Here is a 20,397-nt window from a genome sequence, read left to right as displayed (position 1 = left end):
TACATCCCACTTCCAGCCCACGTCCAGCACTGCTGCCCGCTGGCACCGGCTGGCTGCTGGAGCACTGCTTGGCAGCCTTATGCAGATGTGATGGGGTGAGTGCATCGTGAGCACCCTGGTTTGAGGTGCTTATCTGTGTTGGCCCTGGGCACAGAGATGACCTGGCCTGGGCAGGGGAGTTCCCAGGAACCCTCCCAAAATCATCTCCACCCTATTAGCATCCCAAAGCAGGAGTGGCCCTGAGGAAGCTGAGGGCTCGATGGGGCAGCCCCACACAGGCAGTGGTCAATGCTGTCAGCAGCCAACACTCCTTCGTCCTCCTCCCCACCCTGGCTGCTTTCACTGCACTGCCACAGCTTATGCAAGAGATTTCTGCAGAAACCCCACAGATACTGGGAGCAGCAGTGCCAGACACCCTGTGCCAGGCCCCAGCAAGGGGCACATGTTTCTGCAGCAGAAGTGATTGAAGCCGAGTCCAGCATTGCTGCACTGCAGTCTGAGCATGCAGGAGGCTGAGACAGCGATGGGGAAAGCACACCCTCTATGGGACAGATTTATTGAAACAACTGGGACCTAGCAAATAAAATCAACCGTTGGCTTTAATTATTGCATATATCGTCATTTCTAGGGCTAGGAAAATTTCAACTGATAAATACACATTTCATCAGAATGCCTTTGGCTGAAATACACCATGAGCACATTCTTCAAGGTTACAACAAAAGTTTTAGAAATGTTAAAAAGGGATTTTCCTTTACTAAAATAAAGGAGTGCACCCCCCCACCCCGACAAGGCGCTAGGACTGACAGACAGGAACTCTTGGCTGTGCAAAGCAGAGTGTTGATTACAGTAACAAAAAGGAGTCAGGAAAGGAGTGGGGAGACTGCATAGCACTCGTGAGAGCTCCGGCAGCTCCGGCGGCTCAGGTCAGCATGTCCCAGAGGCAGCAGCAGCAGAGCGCAGTCCAGCACGCCGTCAGGCAGGCGCTCTCGCCCGAGTCATCCCTCCGCCTCTCCTCCACGACGTACACTGCAGGGACAGGAGAGCCATCAGTCAGTGCCCGTTTGGCCCCGGTGCCCAGCGGTGACCCACATCGCTGGGGGGAGTTCTGCGGAAGGGAGTCAAGCCCTGGGAGGAGCTTCCAGCTCAGGAATGGAGATGAGACAAATTAATTGAACATCACTTAAAATAAATTTGTGTAGTGAGAAAGACAAACATTAACACAACACCTTTCCTCCCTCTTCCCAGCTCAGCATCACCGATCAGCATCTGCCTCCTCTTCCCTGCCCATAGACACCAATGGGGAAGGGCAGATGCTGTCAGCACACAGCAGTTCCCCCTTCTCTTCACTCTTCAACCCCCCTGCACCTTCCCCTGCCCCTGCCAGGAGATGCAAGCTGTGTAACTGCTTGTGAAAATGAGGAGCTGGGGCTGCTTCCCTGCCCCTACAGAGTCACAGGTGGCTGTGGCCAGCAGGGACCTTCATCTCCATCTGCTCCATCTACAGCTCAGGCAGGGACACCCTGGTCAGAGTCTCAGGACCACAAAAAGGCAGCTTCTGCATAGCTCCAAGGAGAACATTGCAGCCTCTCTGGCCGACCTGCACCAGTGCTGGTTGCCTGCACAGTACAGAAGGAACCTCCTGTTTGTGCCCACTGCCTCTTGTCCTGGTTCTGTTCTCTCTGCACCTCCCTTCAGATGTTTATATACACTGATGAGATCCTTCTGAGCCTCCTCTTTTCCAGCATCAACTGTCCCATCTCTCAGCCTTTCCTTGCAGGGGAAGTGCTCCAGCCCCTTCATCACCCTCATGGCCCTCTGTGAGCCCCTCTCCAGTAGCTCCATGTCTCTCTCTGTTGTCCTGGGGAGCCCAGAACTAAACACAGCTCTCCAGCTGTGGCCTCACCAGAGCTGAGCAGAGGGACAAGCCCACCTCCCTCCCCTGCTGGCAATGCTTGGTCTAGTGCAGCTCAGGATGCAGAACAGGCACATCTCCTGTTCTCAGGGTCCTGGACACCCCCAGGCCTTTCACCACCTCACAGTCACTGCAACCTGCAGTGACTGCATTTGACCTTCATGTTTCTAACAAAACCCGCCCTGCTGGCAACTGCCATCCAGCACAGCACCGCTCCCCATTGGCTCCTCTGTCATCTGGAGATGGATCTTATCATCAGGGCATTTCAGGAACTGGATTGCTTACTTCCTGCTGTGTTGTTCCTCCAGCAGATATTGGAGTGGTTGAAGTCCCCACGAGGACCAGAGCCTGTGAACATGAGGCTGCTCCTATCTGTCTGTAGAGGGCCTCATCTGCTTGTTTTATGCGGAGAGGTGTCTGGTAGCAGACATCCACTATAATGTCACCTGTCTCTATTTTCCCTCCGAAGCTTTTTTTCTTTTTTCTCCTGTGGCAGATCCACAAGGTCTGAACTTTCTGGTGCCTGTTTCCTCTGAGAAGGGTTCTGTTACAATGAGCAATGACAAAACATTTATCAAGCAACCCAGTACAAAAAGATGATGTGTTTTTTGAGCATCACACACTGTGTGCTGAAGGGCACAAAGGAAGGGCAAGAGCTTCTTGGCAGAACAGAAAACCCCCACATAAAAGGACAGTCCCCAGCTCCTGCCGTCCCTCAGAAGATGCAGCCACGTGTCCCACTGCTCGAGAAGCTCCTGAAGCAGCTCCCAGTGCTGCACGGTGCAGCTGAAGCTCTCCTGCTTCAGAGCAGGATGGGGGATGTACCCAGAGCTGAGGGCCACGCTGCCCCAAGACCTCCAGATCTGCACTGCATACGGGGCAGGAGGATGTAGCTGGGACGGATGGGGCTCTCAGGTTGGCAGCACACGGCTGTGCCTCCTCCCCACACATCACAGGGCTGGTGCTTCACCCTGAGCCACAGCACGCCCTGCTCACCATTCACCCTGCACAGCACTGCGGGCAGGGGCCACGGCCCCGCACTGCCACGCCAGGCAGGATGGCTGGGGCAGCTGCACACATGGCCCAGCACACGGCACTGCCTGCACCGCCACCCCATCTCTGGGCACTTCAGTGTGAGGAAGAGCTGTCATTGTTAGTGTTTCACTTTACAACAACTCTGTTGCACTTCTCAAACCAATAAAGGGTTTATTGGTTTGTTTATAACTCACAAAGTATCCACTGTGTGCAGCTTCGTTGGAGGGCAGTTCTGCATAACCACCCCACCTCAAAGCAGAGCAGAAAGGGCTGCCTGGGGCAGTTTATATCCAGCAAGCGGCCTGGGACTGCAGGCATATGAGGAGAGTTTGCTTGAAGTATTTATGTTTAATCCACCAGAAATTTTAAACTACAGCCAGGCACTGAGGACAGCGACAACACAGGTTCAAAGCACGTACAAAGCACTGTTACGAAATCCTTGCTGAAACATTAAACAAAATGGCTTTCACAGACCTGAGCCCACGCAGCGGCAGCTCCGCACTCCTGCTGTATGGCCACCCAGGTGGTTTGTGCTGGATCATGGATGGATGCTGCTGCTCAGCACAAGTAGGTCAGCACAGCCCTGTGCTCCTGTCCCTGCAAGTCAGTGCTGGCAGCTGCTGGCAGCTTCCAGAGCGGTGGGCACACAGCTGGCAGCAGGGAGGCTGCTGGAGAGACTACAGCCGTGCTGCATGCACTGATGTTAAGGAGCTTTTCTCAGCAGCCAGCTGGGAGCAGGGCTCACTCGTAAGGTGAAGGCTGGCCAGTTATTCACTTGCAGCTATCAATGTGTGTGGAACAAAACACAGTTCAACAGGGGAACTGTTAACCATTCCCAGCAAAGTCTCTCACTGAGCTAGAAATACCAGTTCCCTGATCTTGGGCACTGAGCAACTGAACAACAGCTTCAAAGCACTAAAACACAGTGAAAGAAGGACCCAAAGAAGGCAGGAGCACCTCGTAGCACCTCACTTGCTCCTTCCAGGGACTGTCTGTACATTGATGCCACTTTCAATGTGGAGGATCCCCTATAAACAGGACACTCACAGGGCAGCATAACAAACCCATTCCCAAACCACCGCATTACTGAGACAAACTTCCATCACTCCTACAGCTCAGCAGCCTTCTATCAGCAGGGCTGTTAACAGGTCTGCTGCCACAACTGCTGACAACAACCCAACCCCTAAAATGTCAGCTAGGGACCAGCTGTTTCTATATGCCTTGTGTCAGAAAGCAGAACGCCTCCCAGCTGCAGCCAGCTGCCTGTGGCACACCTTATGGGGAGTTCATGAGCCCCTTTGTGCCCAATTATTGTCCAAGGTCAAACACCTGAGGATCTCCCACACTGCATCAAAGTCCTTCCCACTATGAGCAGAAGCCAATGGGTGCTCTGGGACAGGAGGTAGAATGGGATGGGACAGAGTAAGAACCGAGCAGACCCTCCCATCTCCTGATCAGCCTCAGTGACTGCAGATGCTGATGAATCACGCTGGCCCCGAAGCAGCAGCGCTCCCTGTAATCATGCGGTACCAGTCTGCACAGCCCAATACAAATACCTCCCACTTTGTTTTTAGAACAAATACTACAATACCTTGTTATTTCATGCACAGTCTCCTTTATCTTAAGCACACACATTTTCTTTCTGCTCATACCTCATTGATACGTTAATCATTAGCTCCAGGAGGGAAAGGCGCCAGTAGTGCTTTTCACCCAGTTTGGTATAAACCAAAGCCATGACCTTAAGCTTCGGTGCTCCTTATCCCAGCACTTCAGGGGACCTACATGGACTGAGGCACGGTGACACAGGCTCTGCTAACACACCCAGACTGTGCTGCCACAGACATCGCTGCTCTGCTAAGGTGCCAACTCAACAGCACGGGGAGCCCCTTGGACAGCTGGGAGGACCACAAGCCCCTCCACACACACGCCCCTGAGGTCCTGGTCCTTGTTGAGGTATTTCAGGCACAGCACCTGGGCACTCAGCAAACCCCACTTCAGCCAACCATGAGCACAGCTGCCAGGGAGAAGCAAAGTGCTGCTTCTTCAGCTCCAGCCACGGCCCCAGTGCAGACCCACTCAGCACTGCGCAGTGCTCCAAGAGGAAGTGGTGATGAGCGGTTACCGACCACTGCTGCTGCAGAATGCAAATCTCCAACACTGCACGGCTGCTTGCCACAGCAACAGCTGCTTGGAGCAAAGCATTCATTAATGCCACCGCTTTATCCTCTGGAAGGAAGCACTCAGAAGAAAATGGACCAATAAGGTTTTTTGCATTTGTGATTAAAGCAGCTTTGTTACAAGCTGCTTCTGCACCAAGAGCTTTTTTTTTTTTTTGCTTGTTCAGACAGCCAGTGAAAAGCAACACTATTTTAACAGTGATTTCTGATGGTTAATCACAGCCTGCAGCACATTGTTACTGTCTGTGCATCTGCATAAGCCTTCAGCACATTGGTACTGAAGTCTTCTCAAAGTCCTTCCATTCCATACGGAGACACAACAGAGGAAGTTTGCACAAGGGCATTAGCAGCAGCCAAGGGACACAGAAGAGGCAGCAACCAGAAATCCCACGATCCTGAGCCACCCCCTTGGGATGTGTGCCCCATAGGAAGGAAGAATCAGCCAGAGCTCCCCAGACTGCTGCATATCTTGCAGTAGATCCCATGCTGGCATCAAGCACAGAAGAAGAGCCTGAATTTTTCAGCACACCAACTGCATGGGTAAGAATAGCACATTGCTGCTTGGGATAGCACTGTCACCAAAAATCATCCTCAGTCCCAGGTTTAACCAAGTTTTGGCTTGGAGCTGCAGTTTGGGTTGGGGCAGCTCAGCCATCAGCCCCAGGACAGGATTGCTTGCCAACAAGCAGCCCATGCCAGGGGCATTACTGGAACTAGGACGAAGCACTGTACAGCAGGGCTGGGGGAGAGAGGACACTGACTTCCAAAGCACACTGCAGTAAGAGAAGCAGTGACCAGAACACCTGCCAACAGGTCACAACCGTCCATTTTTTGTGAGGATACCAGCTGTCTGGAGACAGGGCTGGAAGGCACAGCAACAGTTAAACCAAGAACCACAGCAGCCTGTTTGGAAAGGATGGACATGCAAGAGAAAGCCTGCAGAGCTGCTCACATTGCCTTCTAAGGAAACTTATTCTGGGGATGGCAGAACTGAAAGGCATCTGGAGGGTGAGCTGGAGAGCCTGCAGCTCCCTCCCCTCAGCACTGAGACCTGCAAAGAGGAAGAACGCACACTTCGGCCTGTTTGCTCTTACAGCTGGCCAAACATTAGGAGGCAGGCAGCAGCGCTGTGCCTGCTGCTCTTATCGCCCCAAGCAGCGCTGCCGCTCATCAGCTTGCAGAAATCTGATTTCCCTGTGTGTGCAATTGATGAAATGCAGCGCTGAGCTCTGCTTGCCACCAGGAAGGTGGGCTGCTGCCAGAACCTGGCTCCCACACCCAGCACGATGTTATGGACCATCATCATCACAGAATGGCCTGGGTTGAAAAGGACTGCAAAATGATCATCTAGTTTCAGCTCCCCCTGCTATGTGCAGGGTCACCAACCACCAAATCAGGCTGCTCAGAGCCATGCCCAGTCTGGCCTTGAATGCCTCCAGGGATGGGATATCCACAGCCTCCTTGGGCAACCTGTTCCAGTGCGTCACCACCCTTCTGCATGAAAAACATCCTCCAACAGGGAAAACAAAGAGATGAGAGCTGTGCAAACTGCTAACATCAAACAGCACCTCCACAGCTACAAACAAAGGATGACATTCATGCTTTGCACCATTACGCTTCTTTTTTAAAGCACATAATCAATAACAGTACTACACCGCACCTCTAACTGAGAGTGAGAAGGAAGCACCTGCTGGTCATCACCTGCTCCTCTACACCAGCTGACGTTAAATTAATGCTGTAATTAAAATACTGGTGGGGAAATGGAATAGGAAGGCTGCTCCAAAAGTAATGCACCTCCACAGGTACAAATCAAATTGTCAAGCTCCCACCCCACAAGCCAAGCCAGCCATGAGCCTCTGTGAGATGCAGGTGTTGTTCCATTGGAGACTGCCACCATAGAAATCCTGCCTTACCATCTGATTCTAATAGTGTGTATATGTGAGGACCTACATATAAATACCAGAAGGAAAACATCCAGATCCAAAGTGCTTCAGCAGTTATTATTTCTAACCACGGATCCACCGAAGCTGGATAAATGGCTGCTGCTCCATATCAGCACAGCAGAAGAGCCCACCCTGCAGTTTGTGCACACAGTACAGTACCTTTAAGCATAAAAATTAAGCAGGAGTGTAAATAAATCAGTCCTAGTGTATGACTTGGAGTAGCTTAAACTGTAACGTTAAGGAAACTCAGGCAGGGGAGCAGAATGTGCTCTCAAGGTGGCAAAACAAGCACACAGCAGCCCTCCTGAGACTCGCCTGGGATCACTGCTGGAGCTGAGCAGCCACGTCACACCACACCAGGCCAACCAGCAACCTCTTGATTCAGTCACAATGACAGTTTTTTCTGTGAGAGGTTCAGTTGCAACAACAGACAGTTGCTCAAACAGCATCAATGTAACAGATCTTTAAAGTCAGCTTTGTTAAGGGCTATCAATTCTGTATTAGATGCTGCTGGAGGCGGCCATTAAGGGAAGCTCCACCAAGAGCTCTCAGAAGATTCTGTGAAGCTGTCATAGAACACAGGTCTGCCTTCAGTTTGATGGGCTGGTTGGGAGGGAGAATAACAGGGGTCAGGGGAAGAATCAAGGAAGAGGAGAAGCTTTGGCAGAAAAAAACTGGAGTTATAGCCTTGACTTCATTTTACACATTCATAAATGTTCTTTCACATAAGCAAATAATGTATTCCACTGAGAAATTACCCTTCATTTTATTTACTTTTTTGCCTGTTCTGTGGAACACACAGAACCAGAAAGTGCTGAGAATTACAACTGGGGCACATGCAATAAAAACCACACCTTGATGAAGGCAGTGCCAGAAAGAAGCAAAGATCAAGCAAAAAATACATCATCGTCAATACTATGATACACAGAATGACTGCTTCAGTCCAGAAACCAAAGTACACTGCTCCAACACATGGGGCTCCTGCATGCTTTAGGGAAACAAAAATATGCTGAAGAGTGCACTTGCAACCCATTCGCTAGAAATACTTGGCTCCTACTTAGAAGTACAGGGCTTATTTTCATCAAAGAAATCCCCATTGACATGAATTTATTTTGTGCGGTTTACATTTATTTTTAGAAGTGGTTAAAAACAGGCAGAAGGCCCCAGTGAAGCTTCTCTCTCTCACACGTGTTCAACCTTACACAGTTTTCCAGAATCACTTCCCCAGGAGCAGCAGACCCAGGAGCTCCTCTGACCTTCACAAATCTACTGTGAAATTCTGCCGCTGAGATGCAATCTGAACTGTGAGATCCTCAGCTGAGAAAGTTCTCTAACCCAGCTCTGTGCACATGCTTAAAACATGCATAAAACACTCCCCCCCCCAGCTCTTTTTTGTACTATCTTGTCTGGAAGTTTCATCCTCACTCTTGACATCTCTTCTACAATTTGCTTTTGTTTTTCTTTGGTAATTCAGCAAAATACTCATAGTGACCACAGCAGTTCTGTTACTGTGAAGTCTGCCTTTCTGACATCTGGATATCACCCCTTGAGTACAAGATGATGTGCTCCTTCCTTATAATATGAGAGCTTAATGCATTACAGGAGACACAGGCAGCATGCATAGAGGTGCTAAGCATTGTATGGAAAACTCTGGATGCAAAACACACCTAGTCCTGTTTTTGTTTAATGTCGGTCATGATGCAGTAGTAAGAATTTAATGGAAAGTAGCAGCCTTATACTTTTGCAGTTGCTGTCATTAAAGCCTTTTAATTGCAATGTCTTTGTGCCTTGCCATGGGACACCCTGCCCAAGCAGAGCTGCTGTGTATTAGCCAGCAGCAGCTCAGGAGCACACAGCTGTTTGCTCGCTGTCCCCACGTTGGGGAGAGAACTGCAAAGGTACAGGTAAGAACTATGTGTGTAGAACTGCCCTTGACCCAGTGCTATCACCGCTCTGCACCAACTGCATTACTGTGCTATCACCACTACTTTTCTCACATACCCAAAGAACAGCATTGTGAGTTTCCACAAAGACTTATAACTCTGTCTGAGCCAAACCTATGGCAAGGGGGAGGGACCCGGTGACCTCCAGAAGTCTCAGCCATTACGTGATAACACTTAATTCAGCAAAAGCAATGCAAGGCACCAACTCCCAAGTTTAGTCAAGAGACCATGTAGCTAAAGGAAGCCAATTCTGAAACAAGATCTACCAGATGACTGGTTTGTGGGATAACATGCAGAACAGCAGCTGTGTTTGCTGAGGTTCAGCACAAAACTCTGCCTTCTGCAGCACAAGCCTTGGCTCTCACTGGATGGATATTTCACCACTGCTCCTCTGCAGCTTCCCAGCCACTTCTTTGTACTGGTTGAAATGTGCCTGAGTAGGGGAGAGTCCTGAACAAAAGGGTTTTCAGTACAGTTTCAGGCTGAGTCTGATACTGGATCCTTCTGGCATGCAAAGCAGCAGATCTGCCCAAAGCAACAGTACACCTCACCCTTCAGCTTTGGCCAGAGCATCCCTCTGTGACTATTACAGCAAAGTGCTACTTGTAAGCAAAGCAAGTTTTCTGCTTGGGAGACTAGGAAGCTTTTCCCTGAGAGCACAGCCAGACGTGCCTGTCAGCCACTGCAAACAAGGTGCATTTCCCAGAAGAATCCTGGTGACAACTCAAGTACATGGGCAAACCCTTGGAGAAGGAAACTCTTTCATAGAGGAAGCTGAGCACATGCCTTGCATTTACTCATGTTGTCACCACTGAGACCAATAATCAAGAACACTGAAAAAACAGGTTCTTGAAAATATCCCTTCACAGTTCAGTCTGTCTACCCATGTGTGTCGACTCTGGATTAACCTCACCAGAAAAACTACTCGAAACTATCTCAAGTTCCAGTTTCCCATAAAAACAAGGGACTTGAACATTCCTTTGTTGCAATGCCCTGTTCAGTCAGAACCTTACCTAACAAGATAAGTTACATTGTCCTCCTTCCCTTCCCCAGAAACCTGCTGGGTTTGTTCTGCATATCTCCTCCTTCCCTCCTCCCCCCAAAAAAGGAAAAACAACAACAACAACATTATAGCTTCAGCAAAACACACAGACATCCAGGAATGATTCCAATGGCAAACAAGATCACCTGAACAGCGACATGCAGGCTCAAGAAAATGGACGCATGTTTACTGATTAAGTACTGCATGTTTGAATACCAACAACTCTACCTTTACAGCCTTCGGCTAAACTTTTATCAACCAGAAGACAGGCAGAAGAGTTGTGGGAAACCTACAGCCAGCAAAATGTGGGTACAACAACATCAGTGCAGCAATTCCCTGGACAGATCAGCATAAAGTACCTTCAGCAGTATCTTCAAAGAGAAAGGAAGTGTCAGAGGCTGAGCAGCAAAAATAACATTAAACAAGCTACAATCAGAACACTTCCCTCAAACAGGTCTCCACCTCCACCAGCCAGAGGTGGGTAACCACACGACTTCAAGGTCATGCACCTGTAAGGCGAAAAGGGTCACAATCACCCAGCACCACTGCTACTAGACGTACCTGTATTTTTAGGCCCATCTGCATACACTGGTCCTGGAGGCGGAGGTGCGTTTTGCCATCCATACTGTGGATAACCTTGATAGCCTGGCTGGCCTGGTGGGTATGGCCCTGCGGGTCCTGGTGGGTATGGCCCTGCGGGTCCTGGCGGGTAGCCTGGGTAGGGGCCGGGGGGGCCACCTGGCTGTGGCGCATAGGGTGGGTAAGGGGCCGTCGGACCCGGGCCAGGGTAAGGTGGAGGATTTTCGTAGTTCATCTGGGATGCAGAATCTGTCCTGTAGAAAAAGGAAAACAAACAGGAGAGTTGGTTTGCTTTCACCCCAGCATACATCCTCCATTTCAGATTGCCCTCCAGAGGACCAGAGTTTGACATAACAGACCTGAGAGCACCTGCTCAAGCAGCAAACTGATTTTCAACCCCACCACAGGGACAGAGCTTGAGCTGAAGTGGTTTCTTTTAAGTGACAACAGTTCAGAGCAGCACAGAGAGCAGCTTGCTTGTTTCCAGTCACACACAAAAAACCTGCTACTGCAAGGAAAATGCCTTCTGTTTCCCCTCATGGCTAAATTGCTTCTAGGAGATATTTAAAGCTGATTACTTCATGATTCTGTAAACATTACAACAGCAGAAAAACATACAGAAAAGCAGCCCATCCAAGACACACACCAGGTAGCCTCATCTCCAGCAGAACAGTGCTTCATTCAGGAACAGAACCCTACATGTCTGCTAACTGTTACTAGCATCCAGACTCACGGAGCAAGGCTCTGTATGAAGAGTTTCCTGATGGCTGTGTAACCCAGCACATCACCTGCTGCTCCTCCCAGCACTGTGCAACCAATCCATTAAGCAGTCACAAGCAATTAGGACCACGGGCTCACTCTCTTTCAAAAAGCAACATTAAAAACACTTCAGGGACTTGAAGTTCCTAAAACCTATCTACTGCATTACTCAAGTCACAGCCATCAGAAGACAAGGCTGCCACCACAATGATGCAACTTCAGTTAGCCTCCAAATGGCTTGACTGAGCAAGACATCCCTTACACAAGGTTTCTGATACTGCCCCCAGTGCCCTGTGCTCAGGAGCCTTCCTGGTTTCAGTAGCTCCCTGAAGCATGCAACAAGGAAGCTCTCCCTTCACAGACCTGGCCAAAGGGAAGCAGCAACATCCCACAGCTTACTCAAGTGCAACAAACTAGAGTAATGGGTCACCAAAGACCACTAATGTTTATCTAACTTAGAAACAGCCAGACGAGTGGCCAAACAAAAGTTCCAGTGGAAGAGCAAGGCTGGAGCAAGTGTGTGTGAGTAGAAGCAGGCAGGTACCAGCACGGCACCACTTGGTGCCCCATGCTCAAGCCAGACATGGGAACACAGAGCTGACCCTGCGCTCGGAGCAGGGGCCTGCAGCTCTGTGGCTGCATGAAGGAGGACAGCAGCTGCCATCATGGCTTTGTGTGTTTGCAGCAGCAGCAGCGGAGGCCCGGGGGAAGCCTGCTGGGGCCGCAGCCCTACAGCTCGCTCCCACATACAGCCTGGCACCTTGGAAACACAGCACACCATGGTAACACTCAGAGCGCAATGCCCCCATCTGGCATCACTACCAACCTCCAGCAGTGACGTTCCTGCAAGGGAATTTGTCCCAAGGTACATTTTCTGGAATACATTATCCTTATCCCCACTTCCATTACAGGTTACTCTTCTCTATTTGCCCATTTCAAACCACCTGACAATATTTACTTTTCCTCCATTCTCATGAACCCACACACAAATTTACATGGCTAATAGCCCTATGCACTCACCTAGATACTTGTTAGCAAGGCAGGGCCTTAAATCATTAAGCAGATACATTTCAGAGACATACTTGAGCTCCTACTCAAGCGTATTATCAAGCATTGCTCTGGGCTCTCACCCTAAATTCCACGGAAGCTGCAACCAGGACTAACTGCCTTGAGCTTGCATCAGGAGTCATAGCTGTAAGTTTCCTAATAAGCACTTTGAAGACAAAGCTCTGAAGAAAGAGGCCAGCATGTCAAGCGAAGCCATCTGTTTTTCACAGCACACTGGGAAGTCCCAGCAGGAAGAGCCAGGGCTGTGCTGCAGCCTTGCCTGATGTGAAGTTTGAGTTTAGCACTAAATCCAGCAAACTCAGACCTCTGGGACGCCACTAATGATGTCCCCTCCCTGCTGCTGCTGGACCAATACATCATGGCTCTTACCATTTTCTTCAGATGCACAAGTCCCTATTCTTTCTCCCCTCCCCACTACTTTTTAAGAGATAAGCTTGCTAATATACCATTACTTTTCCCTAAGCTCTCCTTGAACTTTTGTTCCAAGCTGCAGAGCAAACACTGCTTCCCCTATTCTAACAGAAGGGCAGGATTTGTAAACAAGCAGCTCACCATGCCCCAGAAGGCCACATTCTGGCTCCATTAAGGGCTGGGGAGAAGGGAGAAAAAAAAAAATATAAATAAAGCTGAACACCAAAATAGGAGTATGTAACCAATACAGCTCTGTAAAGACAACCAGTGTGGACGTGTATCTAATTGTTGGTGGTGAGGACATTTTGACATCTCCACCAAACTGAAACCAGTATGCACAGAATCTGCATTTATGTGATACATGTGAGCAACAAGGTACATCAAAGGTACTAACCCACCTGCAAAGAAATACCAATCCTTATGGGCAGCTGGAGGTCTGAGTCTTCAAACGCCAACTCCTATGAAAACTGATCAAGTAGGTAAAAAGCTGTATACATGTGGTGACAGCAATCTGACCTGTGTACTGAAGGAGAACAGAAAGCCTTCCACTGTAGAGGAAAAGAGTTACTACCAGCATTCAGAAAGCTGAGAAGCAAGAGCTGGCTTTCATGACAGCAGAACGAGCACACAGTCTGCTGATTGTGTTCAGGAGGAATCACTCTGTGCACGGTGGGTACTGACCCATCCAGGCTTCATGCTGAGCGAGATGGAGGATGCAGTGAGTGGCACAGCCCCAGCGGGGCAGTGGAGCGCCCTGGCATGACCCACCCTGCCAATGCCTGCAGCACTGGGAAGCAGTTTGCCAATACAGAACCCTAATGGAAAGTACATCGAACATCAACAACGCAGCTCTTGGCAACGAGCCTAGAATTTAAATGATATTTCATATGAATGGTATCCAAATAAAAAAAAAAAAAAAGTACAACTGGCTTTTAAATGGCACTGGTTCAGTGTTTCCCTTTTACCAGCTTCTATCTAAGCTCCACAGAGTGACTGCATCACAGCTACATCAAGGATAAATGATATGATTCCTCCTTGCCTGGCCCCTCCCGAGGCCGTCTGCTCAGAAGAGCTTCAAAACACTGTTTTGTTCAAATCAGTTTCCTCAGGAGATCTCTGAGTGTAGGGGACAGGGCAACAGGAAGAGGTGGATTTCCTCATCTTCATCCAAACAGCTGCCAGAACTCCCCTAAACGACAACTCTACGGCCACTCCGAAGGGCAGAAGCCACCAGACCAGGCACCTCTGCTGGCCAAACCCCCTCAGGCTTCGATGAGCAGCATGAACCCTCACAAGTGCCCCAGCTGGGTGCTGCCTTTCACAGGGCCCTCAGAGCCCACCAAGGCACCTGGTCTGCCCAGGGATAGGCAAGGCTGTCCCTGTGCCCCTCCAAACAGAGGGCTGCAACCCTTCCCACCTCTCCAGTCCCATTACCTGTCATACTTCCTTAACAAAACCACATTCGCACATGGGCTTCCACGGAACTTTGTATTTATGCTGACAAGTTTCACTGCCTTGCTGTTGTGAATATCAGTAATTGTTTTGAAGCTTTTCAGAAATGCTATTCATCCCTTACTTCCTAATTTTCCTTTTTCCAAAATGCTGCCCACTGTGTATCTACAGGTGCTGCACAGCAAAAGCTCCAGTATGAGACTGAAGAGCTGCTTGTGCAGCTTTAAGTGAAACTGCTAGAGGAAAAGACGACCAAATCCTATGTTCTGTTTGTGGTATCACATGAACTGTACCCTTGCAAGGAAAAAGTTTCACAATTTTCAGACATGTGATGAAAGGTTTTAGGAACACGTGATGTAACAGCACAGACAAGTAGCTGTGACAATGAGAAGTAGCATAGCACAGATCCTCCAGCATTACAATCCAAGGCACTCGGTGCTCACACACCAGCTGAGCTCTGCCCTGAGGTGAGGCAAGACGTGTGAAAAAGAAAAGCCTTCTTAAGGAACACACAGCAGATACAGATGTGAGCGTTCTGGTTTCAGGCTCTGAAAGCTTTCCTGTGCAATGCAGTTGTTCAGGGCCTTGTGCAATGTGCTACGCCAGAGACACCTCTAGAAATATGTAAGTATGTATGTTGCACCGAAAGGGATGTATTAAGACTTTTTAAAAGCACGACAAATACCAAAACAAAAAATCACTGAGAACAACTGATTGTCAAGTTAAACCAGATTGCAGAGTAGCCAGAAAAACTTTGCTTCTTGTTCTCTTTTCAGTTGGAACAACAAACGGCCTGATTGGCAACAAGATTAATAAGCACTTAACATAGATAACACAATCCCATGTGTTATTCAGACGATGCCCTGACTGCTGCTTCACCACCGGGCTGCTGTCCCCGACACCAACACGCCGGTGGATGTAATGGAGGATGCTCCCCTGCCTGCCTGACAACATCCCATTTTCTGAAGTAACAGCACGTGGCTTCTTACGCACAGTAGGGTCATGCACACATTTCTTACACCTCTGATCTCCTTCCTCAAAAAATGGCTTTTCATCACAAACTGGATGGCATAGGCTTTCTTGCTTGCACTTTTCCTGCTTTTCCACATCACACACGCAGCTGTAACACAATGCTTTAGTCAGCCTACAGGGGACATACAAGAATCTTCTTTAATGGCTGCCAGTCACAGGGGACAAGCGAGTGCTTCTGAAGCCAACACTTCCACAAGAAAGCCTTCACCTTACAGCTTCTTAATGTAGGATGCACTAAGAGTCCAGGGCCATCAGCAGCTCACTGGACCAAATGATGCCTTTACAACGCATTATAATGCTGATGAAGAATACATCTTCCTGGCAGGCAGGAAAAAGAAACTGGAATAGTAATGACTGATGTAAGGGCTGCAGCATGCCAGATCTTTAGCAAAGCTGGATGGAGCCTTCCCAGCACACCCTGCCAGCACCCAGCCCAGCGCGGCTCCCGGCATCCCCCCCACGCGCAGTGGTGAAGCAGGAATGTGCCAGGAGCTGGGAAAGGCACCCACCAGAGCAGAGCACCTCATCTGGAAAGCTGGGGGCCGGCAACAGCCCATGTGCTGGCTGCAGAGCATGATGCCAGAGCAGTAGCAATGAGCCTGTCTGAATGACTCAGGCTTCTCCTTAACTTCCCCTCTTCCCAAAAATGACAGAGTGCTGCTCTCTGCTCACTGAGCCACAGGGTTTCAACTGAGAAAAAGGAAGCTAAGAGGCACAGCACACAACTGATTGAGTAGAAAATATTGACATCAGAGTGGGATATGTGAGCTCTGCTTGCTCAAGCACTGCTGCTAAAAGCGATCCTGGCTCCTTACGGCCTGGGCACAGACAACAGGTACCTGCAGGAAGGTAAACCTGTTTGCTGAAAACCTGGAGTTACACAAACTTCCTCTGCCCTGCTACAAAAAACGACATTAATCTGAACATGCACAGAATTACCCTGGAAAAGAAGTAGTTCCTCTGCTGGTTGCACACAGAGCCCCCCAGGTAGTCCCCTGTCATCACTCCAGGGCAACACTAGAAGCAGAGATGCTGAAGCTCATGTTTGCAAGCACACCTGGGCTGTGAGCAGCAAGCTGCAGCCAAGCCCCAGTGCAACACGACCTGGTGCTGGGGCAGCCCCCCATCAGTCCAGGGGGGTGCTGGGTGCCACGGGCAGGCTGTATAGAGGTCAGTCGCTCCCAGGGCATTCCTCCATGGCGAGAGCACCCGGCAGCACCTGCACACTGTCGGTCACTGCTCACAAACCCTTCCGGGAATAAGAAACCCGTTCGTTTATAAAGATGGCTTTTATCCAGCACGGAGGAGGCAGCCCGTAACAGTGCGGCACAAGTTTCCGTACTTCGGGAATAAAAACCGAAACACCTCCATGTGCGCTGCAGATTAGAACGGAATGCGCCGAGTCCCGACCACCCCCATAAAGCGCTGAAATCCGATCACCGCAACTTTGCGAGGCTCGCTCAGCGACAACCGGCAGCAGCGCTACATCCATCTTTGTACTCGACCGACGTGGCTGAGAGAAAACGCCTCCCAGCAAACGATCAGCTCCACCCGGGGCTGTCGCACACGCTGCGGGGCACGGAGCCCGGCCGGCCGCCCGTCGTAAGCCCCCGCCTTCCTTCCCACCCCGCGTCGGGCCGAGCCCCGCTCGAGCCGTCCCTCCCGACGCCGTTCCCGACACAGTCGCCGAGGGGCCGCGGCCGGGGTTTGGGGGGATCTGGGGGAAGCGGGTTCCGAGCGCCTCCCGCTCCCATCTCCTGTTTCACGGCGACGTGCCGTTACCCGGAGGAGCTACGGGAAGGGAAGCGCGGATCCTGCGCGGATCCTGCGCGATCACAGCGGTCCCCGCGCGGCGCCGCCCCCGTCTCGGGCCCGTCGGCACCGCGCGGCCCTTCCCCGGCGGCACAAACCCCTCCGCCCCCCGCGGAGCCCGGCAGCGCCTCGGAGGAGCGGGGACGAGCCGAGCTCAGCGGCAGCACCGCGACCAGCGGGACCCCGCGCGGCCGCCCCCGCCCCGCTCCGCTCCGCTCCGCTCCGCTCCGCTCCCCGCCCCGCGGTACCTGCAGCGCCGCCGCCTCGGCCCGGACCTGCCACGGACACTGAGGACAGTGACACACTGAGGACAGTGACGCACCGAGCGCGGACGAGCCTCCGCTCCCCCCGCACGGAGCCGGGCGCTGCCGGGGGCGGTGCCGCGCAGCGAGGCCGCCCCGTGGGGGGCGCGGCCTGTCGGGAGGGGCGGGGGAGATGGCGGCGTGGGCGCCGTGCTGCTGCTGGGGGGGGGGGGGTTGTGCAGCGTGACGGCCGGCAGCCGGGACCGGGGCCGTCCGCGGTTGTCCCTGAACTGTCTCCGTGCAGCGGGGACTCGAGGCTGCTCAGCGTGTCACGGCTTCTGGCTGCCAACGGGAAACCGCGCGTGGGAGCGCTGGGGAAGGCAACGGAAAATAAACGGGGCCAGGGGCGCAGCGGGTCGGGGCTGCGGGGCCGAGCTCCCTCCGCAGCTGCAGGGGCGGCCGGGCCGCAGCGCCGGGCTCATAACGAGGCTCAGCCGGGAAGAAGCTGCACGAACCCACCCGGCGCTGCCCGGCGAGTTTATTTGTGCGAGCCTTGGTGAACGACATGTCTGTCCTGCCTGGGCAGTACGGCAGAGATACATTGTTCCACTGGTTAACGTTAAACTTACCTTGATCCTTTACTGCCATACTGCCATGCACTCCATTGTCTTGTTAAAAATTAACTTAGAAAGCACTTTGAAAAACACTGGCTTCATTAAAATGTTAAGATGACAATCTATATTTAAGTCTATTTTACATTACCCAGTTTGCATACACTTCAGATAATGGAGTCCAGACTTCTAATAGAAGTCTTCTATTCTCTAATAGAAATTCTGTGTTTTTAGGTGAGAATACCCCTGAAACAAGGCTGGGATTTCACACTGTCCGTCTCACCCCACACAGCAGTGTGGGGATTTCGCTCCTCCGAGTCAGTTCTCCATGGGATGGGAGGAGGTGAGACTTGTGGTGGACCAGGACAGATGCGATTTGCTGACCCGGTTTCTATCAGTGTGTTGGCACTCTACACGAAGTTACCTGAGCGCTTCAGGAGCCTCCTGCAGGCGTAGCTGGAGTGTTCAGCTCCTGCCCCATGTGCATGTGATGAGGTTGCAAATGAGTTGCAGCTGAGGGTAGAAATCTCCTGAGACGCACCGATGTCATCACTTGAACACTCCCTGAGATGCAAGAGGACAGACAGGCTTTTGCTCTCACCAAAACAGCCCCTGTTGCCCCTTTCTTTTACCATTGGTTTCTCTTGCATTTCCTTCCTGCTGTTAGTCAGGAGCAGGGGAAAGGAAATGTGAATTCATCTTACTGGACAAACTCTGCTGTTTGCAAACCGTGATTGAGCAAGATTTACCTCCCCTGGCCCTCCCCACCCTGGGTAAATCCAGATGCTTTATAATCACAGCTTCTGGCTTTGTTGTTTACTCTGTTCAATCTTTATGCTCAGGAGATACAACCCAGAGGGCACGGCTTGACCTTGTAAAGCACAAGTGCAGAAGCTGAGCTCACACAGCACTGCCAAGAAGAGGAGCTGTAAGATGGGGAAAACAGAGAGCAAGACCATTGTGCAGAGAACTTGCTGCTGTTGCTTGCCCCCAATTCTTTTTGCATTTCCCACCTCTTTCAACACAGTCATTAGGTGAAACCTCTTGCAAAAGCCTTGTGAAACACCCTGCTGGCTGGCAGGGTGGTTATGTGAGGCTGCAGGCAGGGCTGGGCAGTTTTGCCAGCCAGCTCTCAGATTTGGTGGGGGTGTCTGGAGGGCAGAAGGGCTGGAGTGAGATGTCTTTATCTGCAGTGGTGCCCGATGGAGAGATCCTGGTCCGGCACTCCCGCCCTCTTCTTCTCTGCTCTTCCCACACAGCAGTGCTGTGGACCTGGTGAGCAGATCCAGGATCAATAAAACACCTCAGAGTGAAAATGCTGCCATGCAGGGTACACTTGGCAGGTCTGCACTGTGTGTGCTGGAACCCAGGGTCTGCCCTGGACAAAGGTCTGTCTCATGCATCATCTGTGCTAAGTGGAAAGTTCTCTGCCCTGCCTGCTGAAGACTGACAGCTTAAATGTTTGGGTCCATTGTTTTGGAGACACTAGGATTTAGAAGGAGATATCTGAAATTGTGGTCTTCTAAGGTCGTATAGTCCAACTCACCTGCAATGAACACAATGGACACCTACAGCTCCTTTCTCAAAGCCTGGTCCTGCTCTGATCTGCTCTGATGCTCACATCAGAGGGCTTGGGGTCCTTTCCAAGCTGCTGTCCTGCACAAGGTCTCTCTGAAGACCTGGGACTCTGTGCTCTATGCTGCTCAGTGTCTTTTGGTCCTGCTTTATGCTCCCTCACCACCCAGTCAAGCAGGATTTATGCTGGAATGCAGGGTATGAAGGCTGTTTTACTCAGGTTTGTGGAAATAAAACATCGCAATGGGCCAGGCTTGTCATTAACACAAAGAAAGCGGGTCCCCTGGCAAGACCCAAGGCTCAAGGAATTGCACTGGAAGGTAAAGTTACAGCCGTAGCTCTTTTCTTCCTCTGTCAAGGTAAGAAATGTTGAAGCTATATCACAGACGCTTGAATTTTCCCTGCACTCCCAGCCTGTCTGATGTAAGTTCTACTGCACCTTGGATTTCCTGTCTGCAAGAAAAGGCTGAGCAGAGGTCACCCTCAAAAACATGGGTTTCAACTCACCGGTGTTTGCAGAGGAGGTCAGGAAACCCAAGTCTCTCACTGTTGAAAGGACATCATTAGTACTGGGGAAGGCAGGCAGCAGAGCACGTCCGTGAATCTGCATTCAAAAGTAATGTGATCACTTTGCTCTCTGGTCCATGCGTCCCAGGTGCTGCCACGCAGGGGGCTGGGCTGGCACACCCCGAGAGCACGGCACAGCCATTCTGCAGCTGCCAGAGCCAGGAGGAAACCCCGTTACCTTGAGGAGTGCTGGGCTGCAGCTGAGGTAGCGTATGTTTCAGTTTTGCTGACTCTGCT

At 51.1% G+C, this 20,397-nt stretch overlaps 1 protein-coding gene across 2 annotated transcripts; it reads right to left on the bottom strand.

The window, feature by feature from the left end:
• Positions 1–524: 524 nt before the first annotated feature.
• On the bottom strand, positions 525–18,464 carry CYSTM1 (cysteine rich transmembrane module containing 1). 2 transcript variants are annotated; one of them, XM_015876059.2, is made up of 3 exons: positions 18,443–18,464; positions 10,614–10,885; positions 525–1,026 (listed from the first exon to the last, which is right to left on the bottom strand). In XM_015876059.2, exons 2-3 carry the CDS (start codon positions 10,864–10,866, stop codon positions 920–922), a joined length of 360 nt encoding a protein of 119 aa, XP_015731545.1. In that variant the 5' UTR covers positions 10,867–10,885; positions 18,443–18,464; the 3' UTR covers positions 525–919. The 2 variants fall into 2 exon arrangements, with proteins under 2 accessions (XP_015731545.1, XP_015731544.1); XM_015876058.2 differs by lacking the exon at positions 18,443–18,464 and adding an exon at positions 17,414–17,547.
• Positions 18,465–20,397: the final 1,933 nt, after the last annotated feature.

This window comes from Coturnix japonica, chromosome 13 (assembly GCF_001577835.2).
Source record: "Coturnix japonica isolate 7356 chromosome 13, Coturnix japonica 2.1, whole genome shotgun sequence".
Classification (NCBI taxonomy): Eukaryota; Metazoa; Chordata; class Aves; order Galliformes; family Phasianidae; genus Coturnix; species Coturnix japonica.
Note: the sequence above shows the minus strand (reverse complement) of the source record. Positions and strands in the feature narration are given on the sequence as shown.